We start from the raw sequence: 21193 nt of genomic DNA, 5'->3' as shown, positions 1-21193 counted from the left end.
TCTTCATACGCCTCTCGGGCTTGGAGCTCTTTTGCGACCACTTCCCACATACCTATAATGCAATGGATGGCACCCCAGAAGGCATGCCAACAGACCTTCACTTCCTGTCTCTCATTTCCCGAGGGAACAAGGGGGACGGTGACAAGAAAGGCAGCTCTCTGTTACCTGCACCCGTCAGTGCCCTGGCAGACTGCTCAGTCATGTAAGGTCCTGAGCGTCGGCTTTTCTAGATGCGAAACTGGGTCGTGATGACAGGATGAAAGGGAGACAAACTATCCGCAACTCCACATGCCCCACAGAAGGCTTCATAAATGGAAGGCATAATTTTATTATCGTTACAGAAAAATCAGTGGAAGGAAAGCCACCAGACTGGCTTTTGTGTTATAGTAATTGCTTTAGAACGTCTCCTTAGGTATGTATTTCTCCCTCTCTCACATGCAGGCATCAGTTCCACTGGAGCTGGGAGGAAGCAGCAGCGGCAGCCCTTCAGCTGGCATCCCCTTCCTGGCCCAGCGCGTGGCCCTCTGCAGGGGCCGCAGAGAAGCCAGCTCTGTGGACCCCTGGCGCTGGCCTGTGAGGATGAGCGTGAGCTCTGTGTTTCTGGCTCCTGTTTGTCTGGTTACCCAGTGTCTCAAAAGAGACTAGGAAGAAATGAGAGTGAGCACATCCATATGCAGGGCCAGGGCATTCAGGACTACTTTGGGCCCAACAATACATCTGGGGGTGGGGGTCTCCACAGGGAAGAACCAGGGCTGGGGATCTTTGGACCACCCAGACCTTAGGGCAGAGAAATGGGTTGGCTCATGCCACTAACCCACCCCCAACCCCTGAAAGAAGAATAAATAAATAAATACTGTATAACTGTGTAGTCCCCCTTCCCCCAGCCTGGCCTGCATCCCCACAAGGGGCTGGTACTACCAACCTCAGTTCCTCTGGCTGATACTCTCCCAGAAACGGGCTGACTGCTCTATAGATAGGTAGGGGGCCTGCCCTACCCAGCAGATTGAGAAACCAGGGCTGGGAGAACATACAGAGCTTGGGTGACTAGGGCACGCGAATGAATGGAGGCCTGGATCCAGCCTGCAGAGTGAGACAAAGTCCTGCCCTGTCTCACTCTGCTCTGACACATGGCTCAGTACAAAGAGCCATACGGTGCCTAGTGGCATTGGCCTCAGAATGGTGCCACAACCCCTCGTCCACCTGCATTGGTCTTGCTGGCACTTTCTGATCCAGCTGTAGGTACGCAGGCACCAGGGTGACTGAAGAAGGGACAATAGGAACCCAAGTCCAGCTGTGTCCTGTGTCCCCTCCAGGATGTAGTTGTGCGAGGCAGGGCAGAGGGCCTGGTCCAGTCAGAGTTGGAAGGGGTACTGTCGGAGGTAGTCAGCCATTCGCCGGGGCAGCGGTAGGCAGTCCACATCGGCCACCAGGCGGTTGATGACTAGGCGACACAGATGCTGTAAGCTTCGGGCACTGCTCCTTCGCACAAAGGGCTGCACCAGCTTTAGATGCACAGCAGTAGCCATGGGGAGAGGCAGGGCTGAGTCACCAGGTGCATCTTGTTTAGGCAGAGGCAGGGCTGGGGTGGGAACAGGATCCGGGCTGTCACTCCGGGTGTCAGCAGCACAGGAGGCCACATAGTGCTGCACAAGGCTGACCACATCTGGGAAGGCCAGGATGCGAGGTCTGGACAAGCAGTTGGAGTCCAGTCGGAAGCTAGAATCAGCATACTCGATACGTACATTGGTTGGGCCACGGGTGGTTTTGACGGACAGCGTGAACAGGTAGCTGGGGTGGGTGCTGTCTCGTACTAGGAATGTGCCCTCTGGCATCTTCTGCAGGTGTTGCCGGGCCTCACTGGCTGTAATGGAACCCCAATACCATCCTAGACAAGTAGAGAGGAGGCCAAGGGACTGATCAGAATGGAAATTACCTCAGGGCACCAACCCAGGGTAGGTGAAGATGGAGAGTCCCTTCACATTTTTCTGGAGAGGGATGTAGCTCTACCATCAGACTTGGGGGGCAGGACCACGCTTCCCAAAGCAGATTCAAAATCCAGAGAGCTTAGTTCCTCCACAGTCTTCCCAGGACAAGGTCTGTCTCTCCCCTGAGACTCACCGGATTCCCGAAGGTAGGAGAAAGTCTTGGCTATACACAGCAGATCCTCCTCAGGGTCTAGCACCTTTGGTTCGCTCTCTGACTGGACAGGGGTCTCCTCTGCCACCTCCTCTGGGAATGCCCCAGTGAGCAAGGGCTGCATGGCTGGCCCAGGCAGCTCCAGAGACTGGGCCCACGGAGGCCGCTGCCCAGTGTGCTCCACAGCCAGCAAAGGACAAGATCTAAAGTGGGCAGATTGGTGACAGGGGTCTCACATAGTCTCCAGTTTTAGAAAAGTTCTTTGATTGCTTCCCCCCAACATACAGATTTTTTTTTTGAAGAAAACTCAAAAAACCAAAAACAAAACAGCTGAGCATTGGTGGCACACGCCTTTAATCCCAGCACTGGAAGGCAGAGGCAGGTGGATTTCTGTGAGTTTAAGGCCAACCTGGTCTACAAGAGCTAGTTCCAAGACAGCTAGATCTACACAGAAAAACCCTGTCTCAAACAAACAAACAAAACAGGATCTCACTATGTAGCCCTGGCTAGCCTGGGACTTGTTATATAGACCAGGCTGGTCTCACACTCACAGAGAACCACCTGCTTCTGTCTCCCAAGTGCTGAATTAAAGGTACAAGCCACTATACCCAGCTCATATATACAGATCCTTCTTTCTTGTTTTTTGGAGTGCTGGAAATTGACCTCAGAGGCTCACAAATGCTAAGCAAGTGCTCTACCACTGAGCTATATATACCCATGCCCCCAGTTTCACAGAACCCATTCTCAAAAGATTCTTTTCTATTCTCCTGCATTTACTATACACAGCCCTCACCAGAATCACAGGCCATTCCCCATGGGCACTTCAGCATTCCTACCACAAGAATGGGAAACCTGTCAACGCAAAAGCTATCTCCCAGTTGTGCTCTGACAGAGGTAGCCTGTGAAATGCCACTGTATCTGGTAGAGTCACAGGATGAACTAGGGCGGGATCCTCAGGGAGACCTCAAGATTACAGGAGAAAGCCTAAGGTTACATGGTAGCTTCCTGTCAATCTCTTGGGGGAACTCAGTCCACACTTGCTAGGACTTAAAGACTTAGAAAAGCTTCTACCCATACCGGCCAGATTCCTATCCTGGGCTCTGCTCCTCCCAGCTGAGGGAGACAGTGGCTTCTAAAGGCACTGGCAACTCTCATCTCTCATAAATAAGAGCTCCCACCAAAGAACAGAATACCCAACCCACATTCCAGACTCCACCCTGTCCAGTCAGTCTTGCTATGTTGTATGATATTGTGTACGGTTTATGCCTCTCTGGGATACAGTTTTCCCTCCTTTCAGATGAGGGCCTACTTGCCCCGAGGGGTTTGGCAATATTGGAGAGCCAGGGTTAGGGAACTTGAGATGGCTGATTCTCAGGGGAAGCCCACCCAGGTGATGATCCAGGGGCCCTGCTTCCCGAGGAAGGAAACGTTAGCTCACTCTCATTTCTAATACAATGCGTCCCTGGGCCTCGGTTCTGTGTCTAGGCCCTGGTTGGATCTTAGGACCTAAGGATAATGAAACCCCAGGCTCTGCCCACACTTGTTGGGGGAAGGAACCCTGTATCAGGTATTGCTTGTAAACAACAAGGGTGGTTAAGAGCTGGTGGCAGTCAGCAGGGACAGAAGCCAGACCTGTAAGTGGTGTTTAGAAGGTCATGGTCCTGTGACCACTCATGAGAGGGGGTGACTGACTGGCTCTGCCTGCCAAGGGTTTTTCCACACCCAAACAATCTGACTGTGCTGTGAGAGTTCTGGAATTCCACTTAGTGAGCCAGAGGCAGCGTTTTGAGGTGATCTGCCTGCTGGGGCTCATAGCCTGATCCAGGTACCCTCTGAGAGTATGTGGGCAGCCAACCAGTCATTCCACAGCCTCTGTGGTAAACACGACCAGACAGCCTCTTGCACAGGTCCCACATGTGTGAGTAGCAGGCAACCCTGGGGCTGGCATGGTGTCTAGGTATGGAACAGCTATGTTAATCCCCACAGGTTCCTGGGGAGAAACTACATATCTAGGTAGGTAGGGGTGTGTCTACCACCGTATCATTGTGGTGGGGGTGAGGGCCAGTGTGTTCCAAGAACCTGTGTGTGCATGTCTTGGAATCTAGCCTGAGGACACATGCCGGGCGAGATGAACAAAGCCTAGGTTTGGGATACAGGCACATCTGCTAAAGACCTTCTTTCCCTAATACCCAACGCAGGCCCTGAGGGGCCCAGGGGCCTTCAGTTAAGGCGAAGTCAAAGAGGCTGTCGGGACCCAGAATGGAGGAGGGACACTCAAGAGGGAAGGCGGTGTGGGAGTCTGCTGAGGAGCCCAAAATTCGAAGAATGAAGGACCACGGCAGGTCCCACCGGGGACTAGTCTTCCCAGCACCTCCATGCCGTCTTCCAGTGGCCCAGGCCTGCTCAGAGCAAGGGCGCTTCAGTCCAGCCCCACCTTCTACCACCGGCACCATACCCATGTCAGTTATAACAACTGCTACCGGGCCACCCAGCTCCCCCTGGGTGTGTAATGCCCACCTAAATCATCTCCTCCCAGCGTTTCCTGAATTACTGACTCACCAGTGACTTAAGGGGATGCTGAAACAGTGTGCACAGGTGTGCCAAAGAAATTCATCTGAGGCCAAGATTTTGTCTTTATCAAAGCCTCCCTCCCACTACAGTCCCACACTCCGTCTTGGGAAACCTTGGAGAAGGTGGGCTAAAAAGAGGCGTGGCGGTGCACCTAAAGGTGTTAGTTATCAGGCGCCAGCCTTGGGAGAGTCAAAGCCCTCAGGCTGGCTTCCTAAGAAGAGTCTAACCACTGACCTGAACAGAGAATGGGGCTAGCTCAAGGTCACCGATAGGTAGGAATCTGGAAGGCTAAGTAAGCTCTGGGCTCAGAAAGGTCTAGACTGGTGAGCTCCATCCTGGGGGACCTCTTACAGTTGGCGCCAGTGAGATCCCACCGCTCGCCAGCCCCGTTTCCCTATCCACACACTAAGTGTGTGTGTGTGGGTATTCTAGGCGCACCACTCGCGCTCCATCACCTCCAACCGGTCAAGCCCTCCCAAATCCCGCAGCTAGCCCGAGGCCGGAGATTTCCGGTGCTTCCCGCTTGGGGCATGGGCAGGGAGAGAGCTGTGCTTACCCCTGTACGCAAAGGACCATATCCCAGAGGCAGCGGCGGCTGGAGAGTCAGGACTCGGCGGGACGGGAGCAGAAGGGAGCCAGCGGGTGTCGAGGGCGCGAAGGTCAAGGTCCCGGGGCGCACGGGCGACTAGCAGGGACTGAAAGGCTGTGGAGCTAGCAGCCTGGAAGGACGAGGGGGGACGGGCCGGACGGGAGGGAGGGGCGGGGCCAGGCGCCTCCTAATCTTTTGTCCGCTGCGTCCCAGCCCTTCCCGGAAGCCGCATCTTCCTAGAACCGCAGGTTTTGTGGTGGCCGGGAGGGGAACAGGGGCGCTGGCGTCTGGGGCTCCGGACTGCGAAAGGAAACACCTTTGACAGATTTCCAAGAACTTTCCAGGAAAAATGGGCGGGAGCTCCTCGAGTTGACCAATCGCAGCTCTGGAGGTGGAGCGGAGTACCTGGACGGGCCAATTGAAGTGCGTGGACCCTGGACTGACGTAATGAGTAAGGCGGGACCTAGAGACCGGTAGGGAGAGGCTGGGTTGGGGGCAAGTTAAGGAGGGTTGCGACTCCGGCAACTTGTGGGCAGATTGTCTTCCTTTCCTCTGCTTCTTTGGGATTAGGTGCGCTTATCTCCCCGTAGAAGCACAGCAGCGCGGGGGCAGGGTCCGGGCCAGTCCTCCTGGCTAGCCGCTCCGAGCCGACATTGCTTTAGGGTTCCCTATTGAGTCTCCCCACTGAGTCTCACTTTGTGTGAAGTTGACGAGAGATAGGTGTGAGATCTGGAGACAGACTTAGAGAGAGGCGTGGAGCGCATAAGGGGGCCGAGGAAATGATCAGGTCTACTGTGATCACCACAGCTAGAAGGATTCAGGCTACATCTAATCTTTTTTATCAAATGAGTCCATCCCGTCTGTGCCTGATCTCTGAGTGAGCCTCCAGTCGTGGAAATTACGCACCCCCCCCCAGGAGGTAAACAGAGGCAATCCGCTCCCAGATAGCCCAGTTTATGGCTTGGTGAGGTACAACCAAATGTTGTGAGAAAACTGAGTTCAAATAAAGGGAGAGTTTGGGGATAGGATCACAGAACTAGGGGACAGAACAGTGACACCGCTCTCCTGTAAAACAGAGAACTTGCTATGTTTTATTCCCAGTAACTCACCAGGGAGAATTAAAAAAAAAAAAAAAAAAAAAAAGGATCCAGACTGGCCTGGAACTGAGTATGTAGACCAGGCTATTCCCAAACTTTCCAGTACAGGCTTCCAGTGTGGGATTACAGGCTAAGCCACTGTGTCCAGTTTACCAAGGAGCATCCTGGTAGGGTCTATTGAGAATATCCTCCAAAACCTTGGTCCAGGATATGGGGAGATGAGATCTGGGGAGCCAGTGGTATCCATGACTTCCACACCCGTCACTATCAAGCGTGTGTGTCCCTTCCCTCCACACATGCCACCCCACCCAGGTTCCTCAGAAAGGGTGGCTACAAGATCTTTGGCAGGGACGACAGGTTTCTGGCTGTGTATAGAATCTTGAATAATAGAGTCTGGGCTTTCCCCAACACAGATAAGGCTCTGGGTGCCCCACCCAAGATAGAGAGCTGAAGATAAGTCTGTGAAATGGAAAGAGTACTTAAGTGAAGATCAGAAATGACTCCAAGGGACCCAGTTCTCTGTAGCTGCCTCGAAGGGGAAGTTAGACTTCAGGGTAACCCAACCACGGCTCCCAGAGTAGAGTAGGAAGCCAGTTTCTTGGAATGTGGGTGGGTGAAGCTGGGAGCTCTGTGTGGCTGCTAACTCTTCAGAACTGTCTATTGCCACATTGCAATGAAGATAAGGGGATTTCATAGATGTCATGCAACTCTCTCTCTCTGTGTGTGTGTATGTGTGTGTGTGTGTTCACATGTTTGCAGGTGCCATGGCACTCATGTGGAGGTGTGGAGTCAGAGGATAGCCATGGGAGCCCCAGAGCTCATACTAAGGTTTCCAGGCTTGGTGGCAAGCACCTTGATCTGCTGGTCTGTTTCACTGGCCCCAGAGCTGTGATTTTGAACTTGGATCTTTATGATGCCACATTTCAAGTACTCTACCCCAAGACTATGTCTCTTATAGTTCACTGTGACTACTGGTCACTTACTGTATGCTAGACACTCAGCAAATTTTATTTCTAAGTCACAACTACCACAGATAACGCTGCCTTTTATGTGAGGAAACTAAGACAGATTACAGTGTGCTTAGATCTTACAGCCAGCAAGTAGTGTGTTGCAACCAAAGCCCTCCAACCTTCCGAATACTTCTTCTCTAGGTCAAAGTAACCAGCAAACTCCTCGGCATCCCTCCTGTCCTCACTCTAGTCTGCATCCGAACTCCTGGGTATCCCCCTTGGAAGTATCTCCTACAGAGGTCAGGGATTAGGAAATTCTGTGCAAACCAGTGTCCACAAGGCGTTTGGCTCTCCGATAGTCTTCTGTGGATTTAACAGTGTTATGCACCTCACCTGTGCGCTGGTATCTGTGGCATGCCTCTGTTCTGCCCAAACTGCCCACCTACTTGCTTCATTCAAGCTCTGTGAATAACTCTGACCATTTCCTTATTACCTCTCGAGTCCCTGGCTGCTCCCCTTGAAAGGACCCCCTCCTCCTTGACTGCTGGGCCCACACTGCCACCTAGTGGCGCCTCTTCAGCCCTCACTAGCCAAATATCCAGAGATACTTTCTAGAGTATTCCATCCCAGGCACTGTGTGGATTCTGGTTGCTGCAGGACACTTTTACCTTTCCCCTTGCTAGAAAAAAAAAATCACAAGATGAATAACAAGAATGCACAGCAATATTTCCTCAATATCTGGTTTCCGTCCTTTCACCATGAGCAGGTTCCTTTTATGAAAAGGCAATTGTAGTGGGGAGCGAGGACTGCCCTCCACCAGGCACTTACTGGATGGTCTGTCTGGTCACTGTGAGCCACTACAAAGGCCCCAGTCTCTGCTCCCTCGAACACAACTATTACAAAGGGCTAAGTGGCGGAGACCGCTCACACCCAGCGTCCTATGTTTAAGTCTTTTCAACAGTGTGAAAGGGGGCATGATTCCAGGTGGTTGCTGCAGCATAAGCATTGAGAAGAAGCTACATATTCTGATTTTAAGTGTGTGTGTGTGTGTGTGTGTGTGTGTGCTTGTGTGTGTGCATGTGTGTGTGTGTGTGTGTGTGTGTATGCCACAGCGAGAGTGTAGAGGTTAGAAGGCAACATTGTGAAATCTATTCTCTCCTTCCAGGTCTCTGGGCTTATATAGAGAGTGCACATTTATCCACTGAGCCATCTCACCAGCCCAGGAAGGGCATTTTTTTATGGGACTACTTACTTTCTATGCTTCAGTGTGGCTTGAACAATTGCAGCAAGCAAGTTTGACTTCTATGAATATAAATTTTAACTAAATGAAGTGTATGGCGGCTCACATCTGTAATTCTAACACCTGAGAGGTTGAGGTAGGAAGGTCAGGAGTTGAAGGTCATCTTTGTCTACTTAGTGAGTCTGATGTCAGCTTGGGCTACACCAGACCCTGTCTCAAAAACTAAATTAAATGGAAGATCCAGGGATGGGTTCATTGTTCTTGATTCCCATCATTACTTAAAGGGAAACTTTTTACACAATGTCCTCAAATTCCCTGAGGCAGGGACCACCTTCAGATGGAGCAGCACATCTACGAAAGGAAAAGTGATGGCATCTATGTCATAAATCTGAAGAGGACAAGGGGGAAGCTGTTGCTTGCAGCTCGGGCTATGGTTGCCATTGAGAACCCTGCTGATGTCAGCATCATCTCCTCAGGGAACATCAGCCTTTAGGGCACTTAAAATCTAGCCCTGTGTATGAATATAGGTATGTCTCTCGTGTGCACGGTGTATGAATATAGGTGTGTCTTGTGTGCACTGTGTATATACCAGGGTTTCTCTTTTAGGCCACCGACCAGCTCCCAAATCACAACACAGAGACTTATTCTTAGTTTTGAATGCTCGACCTAGGTTAAGGCTTCTTTCTGGCTAGCTCTTTTAACTTAACCTGTTTATCTACCTTTTGCCCTGGGGCTTGTCACCTTTCTTACTTCTGTATATCTTACTTTCGCTGCTTCTCTATGGCTGCCTATCTGGCATCTCCCTCGTTCCCCCCTCCTTCTCTCATTCATCCTCCCTCTCTTCTCCCATTTATCTTCTCTGTCCGCCAGCCCCACCTGTTCTTTCTCTGCCTAGCTATTGGCCATTCAGCTCTTTATTCGACCAATCAGGTGCCCTAGGCAGGCAAGGTGAAACAAATGCAACACATCTTTTCATAATTAAACACACCCTTACATTGTTAAACAAATGCAGCATAGACAAATGCAACACAGCTTTACACAGTTAAATTAGCATTCTGCACCATAAACACATGTAACACATCCGTGCCTAGTTAAAATACCACCAGTGTGATGCGTGTGTAAGAGTGTACTTGCACATGTGGATGAGCAGAGAGGGAAGCATCATGGGAGGAGGTCGTTATTTGAGAGGGTTTAACTTCGAGCTTGTGCTTTGGATTTGAAATGGGGGGGCTCTCAGCATCATGTGGTGTGAAAAAATGGGGGTTTCTCTTGCTAGTTGCTCATTTCAAACAGGTTATTTGCTCCCTCTGGTCTTGTTTCTCTTGTGTGTTTTCAATGTGTGTCTAAAGGGATGGTGACCTCTTCCTTCTCCATCTCAGTGAGGCCGTGGTGTTCACAGGAAGTGCCCTTATGATCACCATAAGGGCTCTTATCTAGAACCTCTGTTTCACTGGTTATTGCCAGCTTAGATGTTGCCTGGAGGAGACAGGCCGAACCACCCGTAAACAGAGAGTACCCACAAATAGTTGCAGTATTCTTCACAAAGTGGTTATCAGCAATGGGATGCAATTGTATAGACAGAGGGTCACCAAGTTCCTGCTAGCTAGGAACTAATTCTCTGACAATTGTGGATGTTCATCCATGTGTCTTTGTATGTGTTGTGGTGGGACATTATAGAAGAGGTCTTCAAAGTCACCAATTTGTAGGCCAGGAGATTTATACACTTTAGAGGGCCTTTGGGTAGGACAGAGGTCCTGGTGTCTGTAGTTCTGAGTGTAGCCTGAAGATGGCAGCAGAGTCCTATTCAGAGCCACTGTCAGAAAGTCTCAAGGAATCGCTGGTGTTTCTCAATTAGTGGGTTGTGGATATGGTTGGAAGATTTGTCACAAGAGACACAGTCTCGATCTCTGTGACTCTTGCCGAGTCCCTTTGATTCTTCTGTAAAATAAGAGACTTCTGGGAAAGCTGGCTCAAGATATCTATGATAGGCTAAGATGGACAATGAACTTCATGTCTAAATGCAGAAAGGGAAATTTCAAAGCTAATAGAGAATCTGTCTCTAGGATAAGAGAAAGAGAATTTAATGTCAAGTTAATCTCTATTTATTTGGTTTTCGAGACAGTGTTTCTCTGGAACTTGCTTTGTAAACCAGACTGGCCTCTAACTCAGACATCCGCCTTCCTCTGGATTAAAGGCTGGGATTAAAGGCCTGCGCCTTTATAAACAGCCTCACGGTGTAGCCTAGGTTAACCTCGAACTCACAATCTTCCTGCCTAAACTTTCTTCGTGCAGGAGTTACAAGCTTTCACCACCACGACGACCAGAGACTTGAAATAGAACCTAAAGCCCAAACCATAATGTGAAAAGTTGATGTACCCCGCCAAATGGGAAATCCGATTCAAGAACATCCCAGGTGTGTTCACCCTGCATCTGCGGACCACATGGCGTCACAGGACAGCATGAATGTGGCCCAATACATTTGTGACTGACAAGTCGCAAAGTCAAGAGGTTGGTCAGGCAGTGTACAGAAAGAAAAGTGGGCTAGTGCTAGAGAGGTACCCTGAACCACCAGGGACTGGAGTGGCGAATCAAGCAACATACCACTTCCCGGGGCAGATTGGCAGAAAAATTAGGTTGAATTCTAGAGCGCTTAGCCACCTGGAAAGTCGGGAGTCTTAACAAGCCCCTTGGCCGCGTGCAAAAAGAACGCGGCGCTCAAGAGCCCTTAGAGAAACAAAATGTTACTGCTTTCACTTGCGTTGTCACTTTTCTAGGTCACGGATAAAATCCGAGACTGGTACCGCAGTTGGAGGAGTTTCTACTGGTGTCCCAGGGCGTCAGGAAAGTTGCAGCCACTTCAGGAGGCCACGCCCCCATTTTGTCCGGGCTCGGGGCGGAGCCTGCCAGGGCCTGTGCCCTGGCCAGCTCAACCCGAACCCGCCTGGCCCTTTAAGGCTGACCTAGCGGGGCCCCAAGTCCGCATGACGTGCCGGGAAGGGGGGTGGGGGTCACGTGGGCCGCGGGCGGCGAGACTTGGGCCCTGGGCGCCCCTCGGCTACCGGCTCCTCGGATCACTATTCCTCGCCCGGCTCGCCTGCAGCATGGCTTCCGTCTAGTGCAGTGCCACCGAGTGCGCCTTCGCCAGGTACGCTCTCCCGGGACCCCTGTATGACCAGATCTCGGAATCTGGCGGCCACCCAGCGCCGAGCTCCTTCCCCACTCGACATGTGCCAGGGCTGAGTGATCACCTCCTTCCCTGCTGCTCGTAGGTACTCTCGGGCAGTTTCCAGCTTGTCTTGGGGCCGGCAGCCCAGTCAGTCTAGTTCTGGAGAAACCAAGGCTGGGGTGTGTCCAAAAGTGTGGGGAGTGGTGACTCTTTCCCTTTCCCTCAGGTGCCTCTGGACGCACCAGGCTGGGGCTACCTCCGAGCGCCCCGTGGGGGCCATGGATGGCGAGACAGCAGAGGAGAAGGGGAGTCTTGAGCCCCCGCCAGGTGCACTCGATGGGCCCACCTTGGGTGGTGCTCAGGCCCTAGGTGTGCGACGAGAGCCTAAGAAGTATGCGGTGACTGATGACTACCAGTTATCCAAGCAGGTGCTGGGCCTGGGCGTGAACGGCAAGGTGCTGGAGTGCTACAATCGGCGCACCGGGCAGAAGTGCGCCTTGAAGGTTCGTGGCCGTCTCTCGGAGGGCTGGGGTGACCAGGAGGGTTCAGCCGCAGATGCCTGTGGGTGTGTGTCTGAGGCCTCTATTAAGCATCTACACTTAGCATCATGTTTTATTTTTATACTCTTCCTCTAAGATCAGACTCGTGGTCACTTGGGGAAACAGAGGCTCAACCTACCCAGGCTCCGGGTGTGTCCCAGAGAGCAAGGGGAGGAGTCATTGTGAGTAGGGCAGCTGTACCCGGAAGGTGGGAAGGAGAGGCTGTATGCTCTGGTTCTGACTTGGGCTATGTGTTCAGGCCCAAGTGGGCCTCTTACTGCTTGGCTACCCACCCCCCACAAGTAGCTCCTGCTAAGGTGATGGGTCTAACTTTCCCTCTACCTGAGGCTGAACCCCCAAGGCTCAGAGTGGCCTGCTTCCTCCTCATTGCCTCTGCTTGCTTAGGCTGGACTGACTGTGAGTCTCTTAGAGCCAGTTAGTGGGGCAAAAGCTGATACCCACCACCCCTTAGGGTGCTCTTTGACCACTGGGATCTTGATGAATTGTTAGTTCCCTGTGGAAAGGGGCCAGCTCTGCTCCTAGACTGTCCCACCCTGGACAATGATGGGCAGGCATTTAGTCACATCATATTCAAGGTTCCCTAGCGACCTGGCACATTGATGTAGGTGGACTGGGGGAATGGCTTGGAGTAGCAGATCTCTGAATCTGGCTCCAGGCACCCAGTTCCAGCCCAAGAACCCCCATGTCTGCTGGTGTTTCCACTCCACTCCTCCAGAATCCCTTGAATCGCCTGTCATTGGGAACCTGACCCAAATGGAGGCAATGTCATTGGCACCGGATGGTACAGCATGGAGGAAGAGTGGCTCTTGGAAGTCAGTTTAGTAGAGAAAGGTCTGTTTTACAAGTTGCCAGAAGGAGCCAGGGTGCAGAGTCCTGTAGATGTGGCTGTAATCTCTACTTTGTGTGTGCCAGCTATGTGACCTTGGGTGATACCTTGGACGGTTATAGTTAAGTCTCTGACTTTGTTCAGGGAGAAAGAACAGGCGTTGGTGTGAGCTTGAACTGAGAAGAATCATGCAGGACGTACTTGAGGCACAGAATCTACAGAGTTTGAGGACCCAGATCCTATTCTTTGTCTTTCTCTGGTGTATCAGGGCTCACAGAGGAGGAGGTTGTCCCCCAAGCAGAACTCTGGAGGGGATCAGGAAGGTGGCTCAAGGGCAGGGTAAGGATTGACCTGGGGGCTGGGACCTAGGTATAGTTTCTTTATCCACTGACCCAACGCTAGAGCTTTGAGGTTCCAGGCAGGGGGTTTTCTGAGTCTTCTGGGAGAAGGTGGCTTATCTTTTATTTTCTTTCTGTTTTCAAAACAGGATTTCTCTGTAGCTTTGAAACCTGTCCTGGAGCTCACTGTGTAGACCAGACTGGCCTCGAACTGGAAGAGATCCACCTGCCTCTGCCTCTCGAGTGCCCTAGTGGTCTCGATGTCCTGATCTGGGAACCGTGGCAGTTCTGGAGTAGTTTTAACTCTGTACCCCTTAGTCTTAAGGGTGAGCATGACTGGAGCTACTTGCTGGAGGCCCCAAGATATGGCCCTAAACTGACCCCCAAGGGAAGACAGAGATGAGATGTGACCCTCACCCTAATTCTTTCTTATCTTGGCTCCTACCCTCAAAAAGGGGCCAGCACAACCTCTGGTCCAGTGACTGTGTACATATTGTTTCAGTGGCTTGGCCTTGGTAGGGGGGGGGGTCTTCTCACTCATAATTTCTGTCCTCTGCTCAGAAGCACAAGGACATATTGGGGGTCCCAGCATAGTGGCAGGCCTGGGATGGGGGAACTCAGCCAGTCCCTGAGTGGGTCCTAACCCTCTACCTAGCTGTTTCTAGCTCAGCCGAGGAAAAGCTATGGGCCCTGTGCCTTTGTGCCTTCTTAGAGCAGTGCCTCAGTTTGTTAGGCTGTCCTGTCCTCACCCTGTAACCTGAATTTGGTCAAGCCATCCCTTTTCTATGCTCATCTATAGACTTTGTTGCCTGATGGGCCAGAAGGTACCTAACAGGAAACCTAAATGCAGCAGGCACTCATGAAACAGGAAGAGTGTGGTCATTGTCCCAGTAGCTGCTACCATTTGTAGGGCCTTAGAGGAACAGGCCCTCTCCCTCTTCCCCTTTCTCTCTGCTGCTGACTTACTCTGGTTTGGCCTTGTGCACAGCAAGACCTCTTTCCCCAGGACAACTTCTGTGACCAGCAGAGCATTTGGTTGCACCCCGAGCACTTATGCTGTGCTGTTGGAACTAGAGGCTGGGGTGCCTCGGGGAGTACAGGGGCATGCATACAGTCTTCTTTTCCTCCTGCTAACATCTTGTGCTCCTTCCTAGGCCTAATTGATTAAAAGCACATGTGACCCAGACACTTAGTGCCTGCAAGTAAAAACAATAGAAGGACCTGGGGAGACATGGGGAGCACACACTGGAGGAGAGTCAGGGTCTTTTTCTGCTCCTGATGCTAGATAAGGACTGGGGACCCTCCCTTCTGATCACCGTGGCCTGTTGGATGCCCTCTGGGCTCCCAGTGCCTCCCCTTCTCTTCTTTAAGAGAACGGCATGGCGGCGTGGACTACCTCCTGTAGAGTCTTCCAGGTGGGGTCTCCACAGTGAACACCCTCCTCCCACGCTCAACATTAGGGAGCGACTGGCTGCCTCGCCCTGAACAGCTTTTTCCATTCGTGTTGATGGCTGAGGCGAGCTAGGCTGCTCTGGATGTGTGCTGTGTAGGACCACAGTGATATTCTGAAGCACAACACCGCAGAGGAACTTTCCCATGATTGATTGGAAACAGCACCCTTGAGACCAGGAGCTCTCGCTTGGTGTCACCAGGGCTTGACTCTCCACCTTTTGAGCCTGAGTATGGCATACAAGACTTTTGCAGTTCAGTCCTCGGCCTTTGCTTCCCGAGGCGACCGACTTTCTTCTGTATTGAAGCCATGTCCCCCGCCACTCCTTCCAGGAAGGTGTCCTGAGACTGACCTTTGGAGCAATGGAATTTTCTTTGCCCCTAAAGCTGTAGATCAAAGCTCCCTGCAGCACCTGGGCCCAGGGCCAGGCATGCAGTAGTGGCTCCTAAGTGCTTATTGGGATAACCAAGCTCAAGGACCTGGGCTTCTACTAATCTCTCCTACAGTCTCTCAGAGATTAACCACGGGGAAATGCCGCTCCCCAGTCTAAAGGCCTGAAATTCACAAGGGCAGGCAGCAGCTTCGCTCTCCCAGACAGAGGCCACTGTGGAGGCCTGTGGAGGAAGTATCCTTCCATGAGGCCCTTTCTGCCACCAGGCCACACCTGCGAGCAGAGGGGCAGGGAGGAGGAGGAAGCCTGAGTGAGAGGCAGAGAGAGAGAGACTGGATCCAGGGTGCCCCACCCTGTTGCTCCATGGGCGGGGATGGCCTGTTGGGGCTGGTGTGGTCAGGCTGGATTTGAGGCTGGGTGGGGCTGCCAGGCAGGGCAGGCTTTTCTCATTTGGCAGCCTCCACCTCCTCACCTGCCATCTCCAGACCAGTCAGATGAGCCTCTGCTTCTTGTTACTCACTCAGGGGTCAGAGGCACATGCCTGGTCCAGTGGCCCCGCACAACAGAGTCCCTGGAAATGAACAGGTTTCACTGGCCAAAGAGTCTCACCCGGTGACTCCTCACTTAGAAGGAAAGAAATATCAGGGGAGCCTGGAGGTTTCTGAACACCAGGGGCAATCCATTTGGCTAAGCAGGTTTCAGGAAAGCATTAAACCTACACAGCAAAATTGGGGTTTGGATCTAGGTTTGAGTGTTCTGAGATTATACCAGGGCTTAAAAAATCATACATTTGTTGGGCAGTGGTGGCACATGCCTTTAATCCCAGCACTCAGGAGGCAGAGGCAGGCGGATCTCTATGAGTTCGAGACCAGCCTGGTCTACAAGAGCTAGTATCAGGTTATCCTGCAAAGCCACAGAGAAACCCTATCTCAAAAAACAAAACAAAACAAAAAATCATACAAATACTGATAATAAATCATCAAGACATTTATTTAACATTTTTAATTGTAGGTACAATGCAACTATTTATTAAAAATGAAAGAAAAATTCCATATTAACGAGATGAATGTACTTGTTTATTTATTTATTTTGGTTTTTCAAGACAGGGTTTCTCTGTGTAGCCCTGGTTATCTTGGAACTCACTCTGTAGACCAGATTGTCCTTGACATCATAGAAGTCTGACTACCTCTGCCTCCATAGTGCTGAGATTATTTTTTGTGGTGGTTGTTTTTGGTTTTTTGAGACAGGGTTTCTCTGTGTAACAGTTCTGGTTGTCCTGGAACTTGCTCTGTAGATCAGGCTGGCCTTGAACTCACTGAGATCCACCTGCCTCTGCCTCCCAAGTGCTGGGATTAAAGATGAGCACCACTATTGCCCAGTACTTTTGTTTATTTTTGACATAAAGAAAGATATCTTGGCTGAGTATTTGACACCATAGGACTTAGATTGTTTTTCAGGGTTGAATAATATTTTGATTTTACAATCATTAATGCTTTTTTACATAAATAGTATAAAATGAAACTGGATGTGGTAGCACATGCCTCTTTAAATCCTAGCTCTTGGGAGGCAGAAGCAGGTACATCTCTGTGAGTCCCAGGTCAACCAGGGCCTACAGGGTAAAATCCTATATCTAACAAAGAAAAGTGGGCTGGATAGATGGCTGAGCGGTCAAGAAACACTTGTTTTTGCAGAAGGGTAGGGGTTCAGCTCCCAGAGCCCATATGGTGGTTCACAACTGTCTGTAACGCCAGTTCTAGGAGATCCAGTGCCTTCCTCTGGGCTCTGCAGGCATCAGACACACGTGGGGTACACATACATGCATGAAGGCAAAATTGTCATACACATAAAATAAAAACAGGCCAATCTTTTAAGAAAAGAAAATGGTAGAAGTACGTTTAGGGCCTTTTCAGAAATTGTTGGAAATCCTGTCCTAATCTCAAGTCAAAATCTATTTTAATGATTTTTTAAAATGTAACTAAAGTCAGCTGCTCAAACAACAACTTTAAAAGTCAAATATTCTAAAAAATAATGTAATCCAAAGATAAACTAGTGTAAAACATGCTGAGGAATGATGGAAGATATTAAAGGTCTTGTTTTCTGTAATTAAACCATTGTGTTTCTGTAAGAGCAGAAAACTTTGTAAACATGATTTTTTTTTAAAGTCACTTTCCAGCCAGGCGGTGGTAGTGCATGCCTTTAATCCCAGCACTGGAGAGGCAGAGGCAGGTGGATCTCAGTAAGTTCAAGGACAGGCTGGTCTACAAAGTGAATTCCAGGACAGCCAGGATTGTTACAGAAGAACCCTGTCTTGGAATAAGAAAAGCCACTTCCATAATATACCATTGCATTAATTCTCAGCAGAGGTGGTTTAAGGCAGGCAGCTTCCATGTTGCATGTCGTGATGGCATGCACAGTGCAAAGGCCATGTGTTGTGGCTTGAGAGCCAAGGCTGCAGGGAAGGCCCATGGTCAGCACTGCGGCAAACACTTTGGATTCATTATATGTTAGGTTTTTATTTTTTATTTTTTTATTTTTTATTTTGGTTTTTCGAGACAGGGTTTCTCTGTGGCTTTGGAGGCTGTCCTGGAACTCACTTTGTAGACCAGGCTGGCCTCGAACTCACAGAGATCCGCCTGCCTCTGCCTCCCGAGTGCTGGGATGAAAGGCGTGCGCCACCAACGCCCGACCATATGTTAGGTTTTTAAAGTTTTGGTTGTTGTGTATTCAGAAACCATTTACCGTTGGTAGATTTTTGACAGTTCCCACATTCAGTTAAGTAACTCCATATGTGTTCTCGACTCACTGTTTAAGAAGCTATACTTCATACCATACCTGGTTGGAAGTGTGCTGCCAACCTACTTAGTCCCTCTGATAGTCTTCCAGGATTCTTTCCCCACTGCCTGCAGCCCATCTAGAAGCTAATGCCAGCCTTCCTTTGTAGCAGGCTTTTTTTTTTTTTGGAGGCACCAATCAGCTTCCAAATCATGACATGGAGACTTATTATTAATTATGAATGCTTGACCTTCTCTTATGCTTATCCCATTAGCTCTTATAACTTAGCTTAACCTGTTTCTCTTCAAGTATGTTTTGCCCTGGGTCTTTTTACCTTTCTTTCCTTCTGTAGGTCCTGCTCCATGTCTGTCTGGCTGGTGGCTGCTTAGCTGGCTCCAGGAGCCTCCCTTTCTTTCTCCCTCCTTCCTCTTCTTCTTGAGCCTAGATTCAGCCTAGTATTCTCTCTGCCTGCCAGCCCCACCTACCCCTCTACTGCCTAACTATTGGCTGTTCAGGTTTTTATTAGATTAGGCAGGCAAGGTGAAACAAATGTAACACATCTTTACATAATTAAATAAATGGAGCATAAACAAATGTAACAACACATCTTTACACAGTTAAAGTAATATTCTGCAACATAAAGAGATGCAACAAACCTTGACATAGTTAAAGTAATATTCTGCAACATAAACAAAATAACACATCTTTACATAAAGTAGTATTCCACAATATTCCTTGGTATTGTAAATTTAAAATTTTTTACTTTTACTCATTTGTGTGTATATTCATGCACTTGGGTGTGTGCATGCCTTAGCCTGCATGTGGAGGTCAGGAGAACCGCAGGAGTCAGTTCATGTCTTCTACCTTGTGGGATGAAGTCAGGTTGTCATCTTGGTTCTTTACCTGCTAAGTCATCTTGCCAGCTCTGATTCTGTAGATTTTTTTATTATTTATTTAATTTAAAAAATTATGTGTATATATGTATATGGATATGTGCACATGAATGGGAATGTGCCAACAGAGACCAGGAAAGGGTGTCAGATCTCCTGGGGTTGAAGTTACAGGCAGTTGTGAGCTGCGTGACATGGGTGCTGGGAAGTAAACTCAAGTCCTCTGGAAAAGCAGCAAGCTTTCTTAGCCACCGAGCCATCTCTTCAGTCCCTGGTTCTGTAGATTGTAACATGCCCATGAGCAGCTGACAGTTTTCTGCAGACATCTATCTGATAGGCCCATCTCTAATATACAACAAGCATTGTTTTAATGAGTCCTCATCATTCTCCTTTTATGGATGCGAACACTGAGGCTCAGAGAGGTCGTAGACCTGCCCAGGGTACACACATCTGGTCGATGGCAAGGCTGGCGTAAAACCTGGGAAATTTGATGCCAGTCTTAGCATCCACGTCACCCACCTACCTCAGGTAAGTTCTTGAAGGGAAGTCTTTGAGACCTGACCTCTAGAAGGATGCTAACTAGCATTGCCCTCTATAATTTTACTGGGAATCTTGGCAGTACCCTGCTGGTGTGTGCCTATGTCTGCCCAGTTCACGCACTAGGTGGGAGTTTATAGTTGTGAATTCCAAGGTTTGATTCCATGAGTCAGTCTACAAAGGTTATTAAGGATGTGGGGCTCCTCAGGCTGTATAGCTTGTCTCAGGCCTCATCCAACTGAGCCAGTATGCCAGAACCCAGTGTACCACAGACAGGAGGCAGAGTGTGTAAGAACTATCTGGACTAGGGTATAGTGGGGCAGGGGTGTTGGGGGAGGGGAACTTTCTGGAAGGTGTTGCCATTTTTAATCCAGACCTCTGGTCTCAGAAGAATGATCTGGTGTGGGTGACAATCTGTCTGGTTTAGAACCTTAGCACCAATGGTGGGGTACCCCTTCCTCACCTGCAGATCAGGTCGGGCAGGATGTAGCTGATTTCAACGGGTAAATGTCACAGGCTTGGGAAACAGTGCGGGGACTGAAGAGCTTTAGGGAGGAGGGAAAGCACCATTGCTGGGAATGCAATAGAGATGCCTAGGTCATTTGGGTTATTGTCCAGGGTCTGGTTTCCATGACAACAGATGTCTCTATTTCTGTTTTGTGACCATCAAATTTGGGATAGTAGTTTCCCTGTTTGTGTTATCATGGAAATTGGAAAACCTCCCATGGTCCCAGCCTTGTGGCGGGCAGCAGATGTTCAAGCGTGATGACCACTATGCAAGATCTGAGAAGAGTAGTCACCTTTGTGTGGAGGGTAATTTCATGCATACCTGTGCTATAATAGCGTACCGAGCACTTCCTGGAGGGCTGGCTGTACTCTTCCGGACTGCGAGACCAGGGCTCCTGTAGCAGGCTTTTTCTTTTGGGCCACCAACCAGCTCCCAAATCACGACACGGAGACTTATTAGTTGTGAATGCTTGGTCTTAGCTCAGGCACATTTCTTGCTAGCTTTTATAACTTAGTCTGTTTCTCTTCATCTGTGTTTTGCCTTGGTTTTTTTTTTTTTTTTTTTTTTTTTTACCTTTTCTTCCTTCTTTGTATCTTAAGTTCATTGCTTCTCCTGTCTGGCTGGTGGCTGCTTGGATTCTGGGCCCAAGTGTGTCCCTCTTTCCCTCCCTTGTTCTCTTCCTGTCTCTCCTTTTGCCTAGGTTTCTCCTCCTATTTATTCTCTCTGCCCACCAGCCCCCCAACCCCCCGTCTGCCTAGCTATTGGCCGTTCAGCTTTTAATTAGACAAGTCATCAGGTGCTTTAGGCAGGCAAGGTGAAGCAGCAGCACATCCTTGCATCATTAAACAAGCGCAGCATAAACAAATGTAACACATCTTTTGCGTAGTTAAACGTCCCACCTAAGAGCACCACTGTTTTCACAGAACACTGGCTCTGCTGCTCTTGCTCTATTTGAGCTCTTGTCTGGTCCCAAATGAGAAGCTGTATAGTATAGGGCGCAGAGAAAGCTGGGGCTCCAAGCTTAAAAATCTTCGCTGCTCTTCCTAAGTAGCCTTAGACAAAGCCTTTGGGAATCTTTTTGTCAAACTCTTTGTGGTGAATCTGGATTTGTGTGTATGTCAGGGAGCAGGATTCAGTCTTGGTGGCTGTAACCATCTTTGCATTCATGAGGA

General features: G+C 49.9%; 2 protein-coding genes across 4 annotated transcripts in view; one reads left to right on the top strand and one right to left on the bottom strand.

Annotated features, from left to right (window-relative positions):
• Window positions 1-308: 308 nt before the first annotated feature.
• Cish (cytokine inducible SH2 containing protein) lies at window positions 309-5602 on the bottom strand. Of its 3 annotated transcripts, none has more exons than XM_005074871.4 (3): window positions 5264-5602; window positions 2119-2339; window positions 309-1885 (listed from the first exon to the last, which is right to left on the bottom strand). In XM_005074871.4, the coding sequence occupies exons 1-3, from the start codon at window positions 5281-5283 to the stop codon at window positions 1353-1355; spliced, it is 774 nt and encodes a 257-aa protein (XP_005074928.1). In that variant the 5' UTR covers window positions 5284-5602; the 3' UTR covers window positions 309-1352. The 3 variants fall into 3 exon arrangements, with proteins under 3 accessions (XP_005074928.1, XP_012972370.1, XP_040595390.1); XM_013116916.3 differs by lacking the exon at window positions 5264-5602 and adding an exon at window positions 4153-5253 and having other exon boundaries at window positions 2119-2342; XM_040739456.1 differs by lacking the exon at window positions 2119-2339 and having other exon boundaries at window positions 5264-5601.
• Window positions 5603-11516: 5914 nt separating this feature from the next.
• The window catches only part of Mapkapk3 (MAPK activated protein kinase 3), a 32768-nt gene continuing 23091 nt past the window's right edge, over window positions 11517-21193 (top strand). Inside the window, exons 1-2 of the mRNA XM_005074870.4 lie at window positions 11517-11728; window positions 11976-12252. Coding sequence (XP_005074927.1) covers window positions 12028-12252 — 225 coding nt within the window. The 5' untranslated portion in view covers window positions 11517-11728; window positions 11976-12027. The remainder of the gene's footprint in view (window positions 11729-11975; window positions 12253-21193) is intronic.

Source organism: Mesocricetus auratus, unplaced genomic scaffold (assembly GCF_017639785.1).
Source record: "Mesocricetus auratus isolate SY011 unplaced genomic scaffold, BCM_Maur_2.0 Super-Scaffold_100691, whole genome shotgun sequence".
NCBI classification, from domain to species: domain Eukaryota; kingdom Metazoa; phylum Chordata; class Mammalia; order Rodentia; family Cricetidae; genus Mesocricetus; species Mesocricetus auratus.
This window is presented reverse-complemented; position numbering and strand designations above follow the sequence as displayed.

What these genes read in the sequence shown, in the direction of transcription:
- Cish (XM_013116916.3), bottom strand. Translation starts at nt 4,298, where the DNA reads ATGTGCCTGTATCCCAAACCTAGGCTTTGTTCATCTCGCCCGGCATGT. An exon ending in GTGGTAGACACACCCCTACC is followed by an intron (nt 2,343 to 4,152) that starts TACCTAGATATG and finishes ATCTGCCCACTT; the next exon opens with TAGATCTTGTCCTTTGCTGG. An exon ending in CTCCTACCTTCGGGAATCCG is followed by an intron (nt 1,886 to 2,118) that starts GTGAGTCTCAGG and finishes CTACTTGTCTAG; the next exon opens with GATGGTATTGGGGTTCCATT.